This window comes from Crinia signifera, chromosome 5 (assembly GCF_055691185.1).
Source record: "Crinia signifera chromosome 5, ASM5569118v1, whole genome shotgun sequence".
NCBI classification, from domain to species: Eukaryota; Metazoa; Chordata; class Amphibia; order Anura; family Myobatrachidae; genus Crinia; species Crinia signifera.
The window spans coordinates 118,516,752-118,529,702 of NC_139221.1; the positions used below are offsets into that span (position 1 = coordinate 118,516,752).

Genomic DNA, 12,951 nt, shown 5'->3' on the forward strand with positions numbered 1-12,951 from the left:
TAATAATTTTGTGTTAAGAAAAACACCCACGCTCACAGCAAAGGCCTGGGTACACAGGGGGAGTTTTCATCAAAGGAATTAAAGAACAATACTTTCCTGAGTGTTCAAAACATGTCTATAAAAGTCTTAGCAGGGAGCTCATGTCATGCGTACAAGGCCTAGTTATCTTAGTACTTTCAGTAGACAGTTGGTCATCAATTAAAATTGAAATTTTGTATATTTTTACTCAATACCATTTTTATTAATGTCTATTAAACTTAGCAGTCAAAGTAAATGAAGATAAAAATGAGAGCTTCAATTTGGAAGACATAGGGGAATCTGTACATTATAAGCAAGCAGGCTGCTGCTGAGAAGCTCAATTATCTGGAGATCTATACATGTATGCAGACATTTATCAAAGAGGCTTTATAAGGAATGAGAGAACAATTGCTGAGATTGGTTGGAATTTGCTTTATTTTGACATCTATAAAGGGTGCTTCAATGGAAAATCATTGCAGAGACGTTTGTTACTTTGATTGACTTTTAGGGCATTATTCTCATTGACAATTTTACTGATTTGTTCTACAATTTTAATAGAACATTAAACAAATTAAACATCTTTTTTGTATTTGTATATAAAGAAGTTCAGCAATAATGATATGTTAATTGCATCTAGAACGATGAATGTTTATAGTTCCTCTAAGTTCTTGCAGTATTACAGGCATCGGTGTGCACAGCCCATTTTCTTAACGGGTGCACCATTGGAGGGGCGTGTTCATCATGCCTACTGGGCGTTTCCATCAAAGCCTACTGGGCGTGTCCATCACCGCCTACTGGGCATCAATGCAAACTAAATAGAAGGTGACTTATTTATGTATATGGGCTTCAGAATTAATCATTCCCATCACATACAACAGAAACAGGGACAGTGCGAGCCGAAGGCACACTGCAAAAATTTACACTGTAATGGCCATTACACATAATGCAACACCTCCAAATGCCCATTACACATAATGCCACACACCGTAATGCCCATTACACATAATGCCACACACCCTAATGCCCATTACACATAATGCCACACACAGTAATGCCTATTACACATAATGCCACACACAGTAATGCCTATTCCACATAATGCCACCCAGCATAATGCCCATTTCACATAATACCACACCATAATGCCCATCAAATATAATGCCACACACAGTAATGGACATTCCACATTATGCCAGGGTGTAGTGACCCATATTCATATTATACAGAGCGCAGTGACCAATATTTGCACATAGTGATACATTTTCGCATTACACAGAGTGTAGTGACCCATATTCACATTACACAGCACAGTGACCAATATTCGCACGTAGTGACCCATAGTCACATTACACAGTGCATAGTGACTAATATTCACACAGTGCGTAGTGACCCATATTCACATTACACAGTGCGTAGTGATCCATATTCACATTACACAGCGCATAGTGACTAATATTCACACATAGTGACCCATAGTCACATTACACAGTGCATAGTGACTAATATGCGCACGTAGTGACCCATAGTCACATTACACAGTGCATAGTGACTAATATTCACACATAGTGACCCATAGTCACATTACACAGTGCATAGTGACTAATATTCACACATAGTGACCCATAGTCACATTACACAGTGCATAGTGACTAATATTCACACATAGTGACCCATAGTCACATTACACAGTGCATAGTGACTAATATTCACAAATAGTGACCCATAGTCACATTACACAGTGCATAGTGACTAATATGCGCACGTAGTGACCCATAGTCACATTACACAGTGCATAGTGACTAATATATGTATTATATGTATATGCTAGATGTACCCTGGGGGATATAGATGCAGGGAACATATATTCGCTGAGCTGCTCAGCGCCTACACAGCCATCAGCCGCACCACTGGACCCCTGGGTGGGTAACAATATAGGCAGAGACGGTACAGCTATCACACATCAAACACATACCTGCCGAGCAGCACAGCACCTAGGCAGCCAAAGAAAAAAATCTTATCCACGGCACTACTGGTCGCCGCAGAGGCAGAACTCTGGGAGGCAATGGAGTCATATGCCGCCGGGCTCCTGCTCCCAAGGGGGCACCTCTCCTCCCCATCAAGTTTGAATCAGTTAATTGAAAGCAGTTGATATCGCTAATGTGGTTGACTCCTCCTTCTAACATTTGCAAGTATCACACCCTGTATTAAATCCCATGACCTTACTGGAGACAGACACCTTACTGATTGAGCTATTTGGGTGGGGGGGGGGGGGGCGGCACCAGTACTTATCTTGCCTTCGGGCAACTTGGATGAACTTATGCCACTGGGTCACCACAACAGCCAGGCAGGCAACAATACAGCAGAGACAGCAGTGGCGTAACTAGCATACAGCAACCCCCGCAGTGGCTTGGAGGAGCCTGGGATCTGCGGGGCGCTCTCCCTGACTTGCCTTCAGTTCTCTGCTGCTGTGCAGGATAAGAGAGGGCACTGGGGTCACGGAGCTGCACTGATTTATTTCTTCTGTATGCAGTCCCGTCCTCCCCAGTCCTCTCGGGTCTGCTAGAGCTCACACAGTCACACGCTGGATTAAGGGATAGTCTGTAAACTATTTTCCACTTTACAAGTGTATTCATACACTCTTGATTACACTTGTATAGCAGCAAGTAGTTTGCAGACTGTCCCTTACTTCCAGCGCTGCGTGACTTCTGAGACTTTTCTTACAGGGTGGACTCTCCGGAGCCTGTAGCACACTAGCATGGACTGGAGCATAACGGGTGTTTAAGAGGGGGTGAGTGTCACACAAAGTGTGTCACAGTGTGTGTGTATATCCCATTAACTATGCAAAACCCAGGTGTCATTTTTTCAAATGTATAGATATCTATATTTCATTTTTTATTTCATTTGTTAAATTTCCCTGTTTTGGCACTCAGATGAGGGGGGGGGGGGGGGGCGCTCCAATTATTTTTGGCAGGGGGGAGCAAAATTTATAGTTACGCCACTGAGAGACAGCACAGTTATCACACAGGGAACAAATACCTGCCGAGCTGTACAGCGCCTGGGCAGCCATCAGCGGCACCACTGGTCACCGCATCAGCCAGGCAGGTAACAATACAGCAGGGACAATACAGTTTTCACAGTTATTCGTGGGCGGTGTTCCGCTTGCTAAGCAGCAAAAGATTGCTGCTTACTGAGTGATCCTGAATCAGGCCCCCTGTTCCCCTCACTACATTCTCACACACACCCCCCTGTGCGCATACCTATGAGTACAGGTTGAGTATCCTGTATCCGTGCATCCCGTATCCGAATTATTCCAAAAACCGTGGTTTTTTTTGGAACAATTAAAAAAAAAATTCCCCTAACCCTTTTTTTATACTTATCAAGTCCCCCGGCATCCATGGCAGGCCTTCAGCATCTTCTCCGGCGTCTCCAGCGGTCCCAGGAGTGCTTTGCGCGAGTGCGTGCGTCGATGACGTCACCTGCGTGTCTGGGAACTCGCGCAAAGCACTCCTGGGACCGCTGGAGATGCCGGAGACGGTGCTGAAGGCCTGCTGTGGACTGAAAATTCCCTTATCCAGAATGCTCGTGGTCCTGAGCATTTGGGATAAGGGATACTCAACCTGTACCAGAAAGTCTATAACAGGTCCTTTGGTGGTGTAATACAGTAGGTAGAAGGATTTAATTAATGCCATCATCATTAGCCATACCAGACAAAATAGACTACAGGAAAGCTCTTTATTCATTGTGACACATTCAGAAGTGGAATCGGTGTACAGATCACAATAGCAGCCACTAATAGACCAGGTTTTTTTTAGAACTTCCATGCTGCAGGGTTATTTGCAGCACTTACTTTGTTACTATTGAGGCCTGGAAAACATAAAAAACATAAAAATAATACAAACCACACTTCTGTTATCCTGGCAACAGTCCACTTCTTGATTTCATATGACTAAACATAGCACAACTTCTGATAACCATATGTGGAATACAATTTCTGCATCTTAACAGAATTACATTGCTGCATCTTAATTCAGCAAAACACTCCTAGAGACTTTCCATTCTGGGTTCAGAGCAAGGATAAAAGTCACAAAGGACAATTGTAAAGTTGGAACATGCTGACTGTTGTGTATGAAATTGGTTACTGTGTGTTGTGAAAATATGGGCAAAGTTAAACGCTTGAGATAGATAAAGATAAAGATGGCGGCCACGCGTGCTGTCCCCCTCCTGCCGGAGCCGTGCTGTCCTCACTGCCACCGCCGGAGTTGCTGCCACTGGAGAGAAGCAGCCTGTTCCCCCTGGCCTGGTAAGGGAATGGCAACCCCTCGGCAACCCGTTAGCACCCTCCGCAACCTGTTAGCACCTCCCACACCCCCGCCCAGGAACCAGTTAGCACCCCCCCTCGGCAATCTGATACCACCAAACTCCCCCCCACAGACATACACGGCAACCCGATAGCACCCCCCGGGCTGCTGTGGTATTTCTCCCGGGCCGGATTTAATTACCAATCCACCCCTGGTCTGAGGTAACGGGCCGGATGACCATGTCAACAGGGCGCAGCAGAAGGGTGTAAGTGAGGGGGTATTTAAATAGTTTTTTGCACAATGTTTGGTTATCCTGAAATGTCGATAAGCCATTAAACCACTTTTCTTCACCTATTCAATCCTCTAAGTGCCCTTGCCATTTTTTTTTGCATTAGTGGGTCCAGGGCTGAAACTAGGTGTTTCGGCGCCTGGGTTGGCAGTCACTTGGTCGCCCCCCCCCCCAAACCCCCCCCCACCAAATTACTGCCTTGGGGACAGGGGGTCCGGGGACTGGAGAAGGTTAAATCCGGCTCCTAGCGCTGCCGGGCGGTGGGCGGGAAGCAGATTTTGAAAAGACTTGCCGGACGCTGATTGGCTGAATTCAACCAATCAGCGTCCGGCAAGTCTTTTAAAAATCATCAGCGCTTCCCGCCGCCAGGCAAATAGCGAGCGGCTGTGTATGTGAAAGCTGCCGCTACACCAGTCCCTGGACCCCCGCTGCCAACATACCTGTGTGCAGCCAGCAGGGGTAGGCAGCGTCCAGGGGTCCAGGGACTGGTGTAGCGGCAGCCTTCTCTCACTCCATCTCCTAGCGCTATCTGCCTGGCGGCAGGAAGTGCCAATGACTTTGAAAAGACTTGCCGGAAGCTGATCAGCGTCCGGCAAGTCTTTTCAAAACCTGCTTCCCGCCCACCGCCCGGCAGTGCTAGTAGGAGCCAGAGTTAATCCACCAGTCCCCGGACCCCCGCTGCCCGTCCACGGGACCCCGGTAGGAGCCAGCGTTAACCCACCAGTCCCTGGACCCCCGCTGCCCATCCCCGGGACCTCACACTAGCGCCCCCACCCTCCAGCGCCCGGTGCGCGTGACCCCCTAGGGCCCCCCTAGTTACGGCCCTGAGTGGGTCACCCCACTTGAAGGCACCAGAGCAGTTTATACATGCCACGAGTGCCGGAGCATCGACAAGATATATATATATATATATATATATATATAGCGTAGCGGGGGGGAGTGCTGCACTCACGGCGTCTTCTTCAAATAAATTACAGCAGTCTGATGTACAACGTTTCAATGCCTTTATTCTGGCATTTTCGTCAGGTATAAATGCATAATACAAAAAGCTTACCTTATAAAGCACCCAGTGAATGCGCCATCTCCTTAGAGCGGGAAACGCTGTTCAGGATAGGGACGCAGTAAGATGACCTCACAGTGGCCCTTATTCTGATCGGTGCGTACTTTCCCGAATTCCTACGGTGCTGTCCGCACGCAACGCTGTGCGGTGGCGTGCGGACATCGTCCGTAGAAACGCCCATGGGTCCCCCGCATTCGGACGGACTCACTCTATAAGAACAGGGCGTGTGTACGGATGACATACAATCCTTGCGTGTGCGGTGGACACGTACAGATTCTTGCACGGTCTTGCAGCGTAAGCACGGTCTTACCGCGTTAGAACGTACGGGAAGCTGGACGTACGCACCGATGCGGAGTATTTACGCACAAATCAACACTATTCTCATAAGAGCCAAATCTGTGCCACTACCCGCTTATGCAATTAGCCAACCTCATTCAAAAGGGATTGTTTTTAATGGTCATCTATTATTTCTCTAATTGATCATTAAACACTTTACTCCCACTTTACATTAACCCTTTCATCATGCTAAGTGCACCACGTTTTTTCATGCCCCTTTACGCCCATGTGTTATCTATGAATATGTATATACATTTTGCACCTTATATAACTAAACACCATTATTTAAATATATATATTTATAGTTATATTTATACTGTTAAATAAAATAATAACACACATACCACTTTGAACTGTCAACACAAATATTTATTATAAATTTACAACAGAGTAAAAAACACTAACAAAAATCAAACAAGCAGGTCACAGACAGCCTCCACCTCTGCGACCATCTCAATAAGGAGCTGCCGCAGCCTGAGTAGGGCCCCTCTTAATCTGGCGGCTTGCCTCTGTGGATCTGTGGGCATGTTAAAGGGGGAACAACATTAATTATGCTATTCAGGTTGACCTTGTACAGTCAATCTTAAGTACCTACAGCATGAGAATTCATACATAAAAACAATTACATAGCCAATACTGTTTGTATTGGTAAAAATAAAAATAGGCACACACACACACACACACACACACACACACACACACACACACACACACACACACACACACACACACACACACTGGCTTACACTAATGAATATGTGACTGAAAAATCTCCTGCCTTAACACTCACCTTAACACTCACCAATCTACTCCAAAGCTACATCCAATACAACATGCCACATTTTGCCATACATATATACCTGCATGTCACTGCTTAATAGCTAAATTGCATGATAGATAGAAACATTGATGGATGGATGGATGGATGGATACATGGATACATGGATGGATGGATACCACATTTAAAGGCTAGCCTAGTCCCTCTACCCCTTACTTCCGGATTCATAGTCACATTGCCAGATAGGTGAAGTTGCTGCACTAAGCCGCTTCCTTACAATAAACAAATAGAAAGGCCCTCCATAAACCAAAACGCATCACCTACCTGAGGCTCTAGATTCCACCTTTGCAGCTTGGGCCTTTAACCCCTAAGTGTGTCTGTTGTAACCCACTTTAGTTTATTAAATAATAATTGAGTAAAACACACTAGATTCACCAGTGGTACCTAACAAATAGTACTACCACCAATTATTAATGATGCCTTATATTTACCTACCAATTACTGCTTCCTCCACCACCTCGCATGGCTCCTCCTCTTCCACCAACTCCTCGGCCACCTCCTCCTCTGGCACTTCTGTGGCCTCCTCCTCGCCCACTTCTGGGGCCTCCGCCTCGGCCATTTCTATGGCCTCCTCCTCGGCCACTTCTGCGGCCTCCTCTTCGGCCACTTCTGCGGCCTCCTCCTCGGCCACTTCTGCGGCCTCCTCCTCTCCCACTTCTGTGGCCTCCTCCTCGGCCACTTCTTCAGGGGGGCCTCCACCTCCTGGGCCTCTTCACGGGCCCGTCTTGCACGGTCACGTACTGTAAGGGAAATCAAAATGCAGAGTGTTAAATAAGTCACATGAATTGCTCATTCATCCTGCATTCCAAAAAAATGAAATATTACACACACATTACAGCATGTCTAACATGAGGTACCACACAGATAGAGTATGTCATGGTTAACTCATGATGAACCAGGTAACCTTATTGGGACAAAAAAGGTCATGTAAGCATTAATGTACAATTGGGCATTTAATGTGTAAACACTTACAGCGTGCAATGCTGGCCCTTATTTGCTGGAGCTTTTCGGGCTCCCGGCGCCTCAGATCAGACCATCGCCACTCCAGCTGGGCGATGGTCCTGCGCACCTGGGTGCGCGCGAATATGCGCCTGCGGGCAGCCGCATACGCAAGGCGCTTCTGCCTATTTGTTATGAAGGGCCCCGCACGCCCCAGCCTGGTCTCCATAACGGAGACCAGTGCCCTCAGCTCCGCGGCAGAGAAGGGTGCTGCTCTCCCATAGGCCGCCATCTTAGCAATGGCACAATCCATACAATCATGTCCTGTCATTGGTTGATCAGAGTGATATTTGGTATTAACTTTATTGTTCATTTTGTCAGTAACAGTGTGGATGCGCCAGGACAGACGGCTATCCCATTGCATCGCTGTACCTGTGCATAGTTTAGCAGACCATGCCATTACTTACTATCTCCTAAACAGACACTGTACAATAAGATGGTAACCCATTATATATAATCTATTACATTCACCAAACATGGGTATAAGCAACAGGTGAAATAGTCTGCATCACTAGCCACTTACACCTAACTCCACAAGGTACTAAACAGCTTTTTTATAGTCAAAGCTATGCAGCTGAAACATAGCAAATAGTGGCAGACCTTTTCCCAAAATTAGGCCATGCTGCCATGTGTACATTTACCTTCTACTGGGCCATACTAGAGAGGTGGAATGAAAAGTAGCTAGCATCAAGGCTGAATTTGGAGAGCTTTCACATGTGATTTGGATGCTAGCACTGATTACTTGTGCCTAAGTGGTGGACTGGATTTACATATGGAATGGGTATTGTCAGTTGTACTACATACCAAACAAGTGCACAGTACAGATGTACATTCACATATACATTTCATGTTTGACCTCAGTTTTATTTGGTCATTGGTGTTCACATGTGCATTTACCTACTAAATCAGACTTACTCAGTTTGCCAGGTTTTTTTAAAATATTTTTGCGCAGCAAGGGGCGTGGCCTATGCGCCGCACGGTTGACGCTGCCGTACGGAACGCGGCCGTACGGAACGCAGGGTGTCGCTGATGTACGCCAATTACAGAAATACTATATAAAGGTGTGTTTGGCAAATGCAATGTTGTTGCACACATGTCTGCATCTCTATCTGAGGAAGAGCAGGAGTTGCAGGACCCATTTGCTCAGATGGACTCCAGCACCACCTATGTCCCCATCAACCCTGAACAGCCATTGGGGGAAGAGCAGCCAGATGGGCCATCGACATCAGGCCAATCGGCAGCTGGCCCATCCTCAGCATCAGCAGAATCATTGGGAACACAGCAGGTGGCTTCCCAACAGAGTAGCCTGGCCAGCACTTCAAGTACAGCAACCGGTGGCCGTGGCCGTGCCAGTGGCGGTGACAGTGGTCGTGGCCGCAATCGGGCAACAGAGGAACCAACCACCAGAAACATGGCATACGAACCGCAGGAGCTTGCCATCCTGGTGACCCGGGCACGGGATTTGATCGAGTGCCCACAGGAAAAGTTGACACACACAAGGAGATGGAAGATCTGGGAGGACATAACGGCGGAGATTAATACGGTGGCTCCACAAGTTCGTGAGGCGGAGCACGTTAAGAAGAGGCAAGTTCATGTGTGTTACATTTGAGCAGTACAAGTCCAGTAATGTTTACATTAGAAATTAGATGGAGTTGGTCAATGGGCGGTGACGTTGCTTGAAGCCACAGACATGTTTGCCATGTCATTGAATTGATAGTTATTGTAGGCTGAGTGTGATTGTATCTTCTAAGGGTTGTTTTTCAAATTATTATAATCTAAGTTTGGTGTCAGGAGGCACATGTTGTATTATGTTTCAGATTGCAATGGGTGTTACAGCAAACATGAGGAGTGACATGTATTAATATGTACACTTTTATTGCAGGTGGCACGAACCTCAAAAAGAAATTGACCCAGCGGTGGGAACACAGCCACACCTCTGGGGCTGGCCCCATGCCTTCAAAGCTGAAGCTCACCCCCCTGGAGGAGATGGCCGAGTGCTGCATTGCAGTGGAGGAGGTCCGGGGGGTGAGCACCATGGACAGCGAGTCCCCAGCGGAAGTCATGGCTTCTTTGCTTGAAGGTAATTATTTGCCATGTCATAAGTAGATGTATTGAATTTTGCATGGAATGTGTGGTAATTTGAATTTTCTCTTTCACCAGCATCCCCACCGCTTGGTCAACAATCTCTTGAGGAGGTTGAGGAGTCTGTGCCACCTGGCCCCAGTAGCAGGCCCGTGCAGCAGCAGCCGCCAATGTCCGCGGCTGAATTGGCCACGTGGGGGCATGTGCTTGTCAACATTCAGCAGCAGGGAGAGTCGGCATCAGAGCGGGTGCGTAGGGCCGAGGAGGTGTTGCAGGGTTTGACCAGCAGCCAGCAGAGTATCGCTGAGAGCCTGCAGGCTATGAGTGCCAGCCAGCAAGCTATTGCTGCTAGCCTGCAGGTGCTGGCTGATCAAGCCCTGTGGCAAAATGAACTCCTCCTCCGCCATAATAATCTTATGGTGGAGCTAGTTGCCAGCAATAGGGTCCTAATGTCACCAGTTTCTGGTGTATTCCCACCATCAGCACTCCCTGCTGCCAGAGGGGGAAGACCATCCACCCCCTCCCCAGCATGTGCTCCACCTGACCCACCATCTGACCGTGGCCGTGGCCGTGGGCGAAGAGCTGCTGCACGTGGCAAGGAGCCTGCCAGGGGCAAACGTGCCCGCAAATGAACTTGTGTCCACATTAATCTCCACCCTTATGTCTTCCCAAATCTTTCATTGAGCTGTGTGTGTCAGCATCCTGTGTCCAATTCCGTGCCGAGGGTCCCCACATTTGCCCTCGGTTCAAATGTCATGTTTGGTTCCCCTGTTGGCCCGTTTTGGCTACCATTACTGTGTGCTGTACTTGAAGTGTTGGTGCTATACTTTTGTTGTGAAGCCACCTGATGTGTTCCTAATGATTCTGCTGTGGTGTGGTGTGGTGTGCTGTGTGTGTATGTCTATAATACATGTATTTATTGTATATTATTTACTTTTATTGCTGGTATGCTACCTTTTATTTTGTGCCGGTTTCTAATTTATTTTATAAGTTCATTTAATAAATGTTTTTTTGTTTCCCCCAAATGTGTGGTTTAATTGATACATGTAGAAGTGACATGTGTATTTGTATTATTAATATGAAGTTGTGTTCATTATTTGCAGTGTAAAAGTGTTTGAAAAATGCAGCATATATGTGTTTGTTTAGTAATGTTCCATTTAAGCTGCAATGGTTCCAATTGAAGCAGTGACAAGCGTGTAATTAACAAGTAATGAGTAAAGTAGGTGATTGTATTGTGTTCAGCTGACATTGGTTGAGGTGCGTCCGTCCTGATTAGGCGTTCCGATTGCCTAGCGCATGACCGAGTGGTGTCCGCAAAGAAATACTTGCTTATGAACACCGCATATTTCTAGGCTTTTTGTTCGCGTGCATTCGGTGTGCTGTCCGAATGCACGCCCACCAAAATAAGTGTACTCCCCCGTGTCCGCCCATGTTTCCGCCCAGTTTAGCCCACTTTGAAAGTACGCCCCTGTGTCATTCCGAATGACGCCCATAATACGCCCATATTTCCCGAGTGTTTGCGGTGCACATTTCTGTACGGTATTATTGAGTACAAGTACGGAGACCATGCGTGGCACATGCGCATAGCGTTCCCCACGCATGCGCAGACGGCTAAAAAACGCCATCCGAAAGTATACGGGAAAGTACGCACCAACCAGAATAAGGCCCAGTGTGAGGTGGTAGTGAAAGAAGCCCATCACCAAGGTTACATGACAACAATCAAACTGCAGAGAATGGAGACGGGTTTGATTAGTGTAAATAAAGGATATCACATATCTATAAGAAATACAGACATGCAAGGGAGCGAAACGGATATCAATATACATGGGCAAATATGCACATTACAATATACATTAGAAAAATGATAACAACAAAGCAAAGCAAGAACATGCATAGAAAGATTTACTGTAAGAACATGCATAAAAAGATTTAAAGGAAAGCACCTAAGCCTAGATGCTCATTGAGTCCTTTAGGGGACAGTGTACCTAGGCGGTAAATCCACCTAGTTTCTAATTGGATCAATTTTTTAGATCTATCACCTCCCCTAATAGAAGGTGGTAGGTGGTCGATCATGCGGTACCTTAACGATGTTAAGGGATGTGGATGGTTACAGAAATGGCGGGCAACCGGCTGTTCACTGTGTCCCTTTGTTATCGCAGTTCTAATCGCTGATCTATGGGCTGTCATACGGTCCTTGAATTGGCAGTCAGTTTTGCCAATGTATGACATGCCGCAGGGACACAGGATCTGGTACACAACATATTTAGATGTACATGTGAGACGATGCTTTATAAACATAGTTTTACCGCTAAGCGGATGTTGAAATGTGTCGCCAGGCAACATGAATTGACATGTGGTACATGTACATCTAATACAGCCCTTATGTGTATTGGTATAAGGGTCAAAGGTGGTATCTAGGCTAGAGATATCTGGTCTTACCAATATATCTCTGAGGTTGCATCCTCTAGTATAACATGATAGTAGTCTAGTTTCATCCAAGCCAAGGTCGGGATCGGTTTTTATAATGGGCCAAAGTTTCTTGGAGATTTTATTAATACCCTCACTCGCTGGGTTATATTGGCATACCCAGGGGAATATTTTCATTTTATTTTTGGCCTTGCGGGGGGCTTTAATCAGCATATCCCTATCCAGGGATAATGCTCTAGTTTTGGCTGATATAAGCAATTCCAGCGGGTATCCTCTCTGTTGGAATTTAGCAATCATTTCATCCATTTCCCTGTCTGCCAGTGTAGGATCAGATGTTATACGTCTGATGCGTAACAACTGGGAGTAGGGCAACCCTTGTTTTAGTGGTTTGGGGTGGAAGCTTTCAAACATAAGGAGATTGTTCCTATCAGTGGGTTTAGTATGTAAAGACGTATGTAACTTTCCATCCTGGAGCATAATTTTGACATCCAAATAATGGATGAATTCAGGACTGATGGCATACGTCAATTTGATAGGGTGATCCTTACGATTGTGGGACTGAATGATAGCATCGAATTGCTCGGCTGACCCCTTCCAAAATACC

At 46.4% G+C, this 12,951-nt stretch overlaps 1 protein-coding gene and 1 long non-coding RNA gene across 3 annotated transcripts in view; one reads left to right on the forward strand and one right to left on the reverse strand.

Annotated features, from left to right (window-relative positions):
• The first annotated feature begins 2,674 nt into the window (after nt 1-2,674).
• Nucleotides 2,675-12,951, forward strand: part of LOC146080524 (uncharacterized) — a 149,141-nt gene continuing 138,864 nt past the window's right edge. For both annotated transcript variants that reach the window (XR_014474899.1, XR_014474900.1), the window contains exon 1: nt 2,675-2,806. This is a non-coding gene — a long non-coding RNA (uncharacterized LOC146080524). The remainder of the gene's footprint in view (nt 2,807-12,951) is intronic.
• Nucleotides 6,412-12,951, reverse strand: part of LOC146079805 (uncharacterized) — a 46,266-nt gene continuing 39,726 nt past the window's right edge. The window contains exons 2-3 of the mRNA XM_083186448.1: nt 7,275-7,547; nt 6,412-6,518 (exon numbers count right to left, since the gene is read on the reverse strand). Of these exons, the coding sequence (XP_083042574.1) occupies nt 6,412-6,518; nt 7,275-7,547 (380 nt within the window). The remainder of the gene's footprint in view (nt 6,519-7,274; nt 7,548-12,951) is intronic.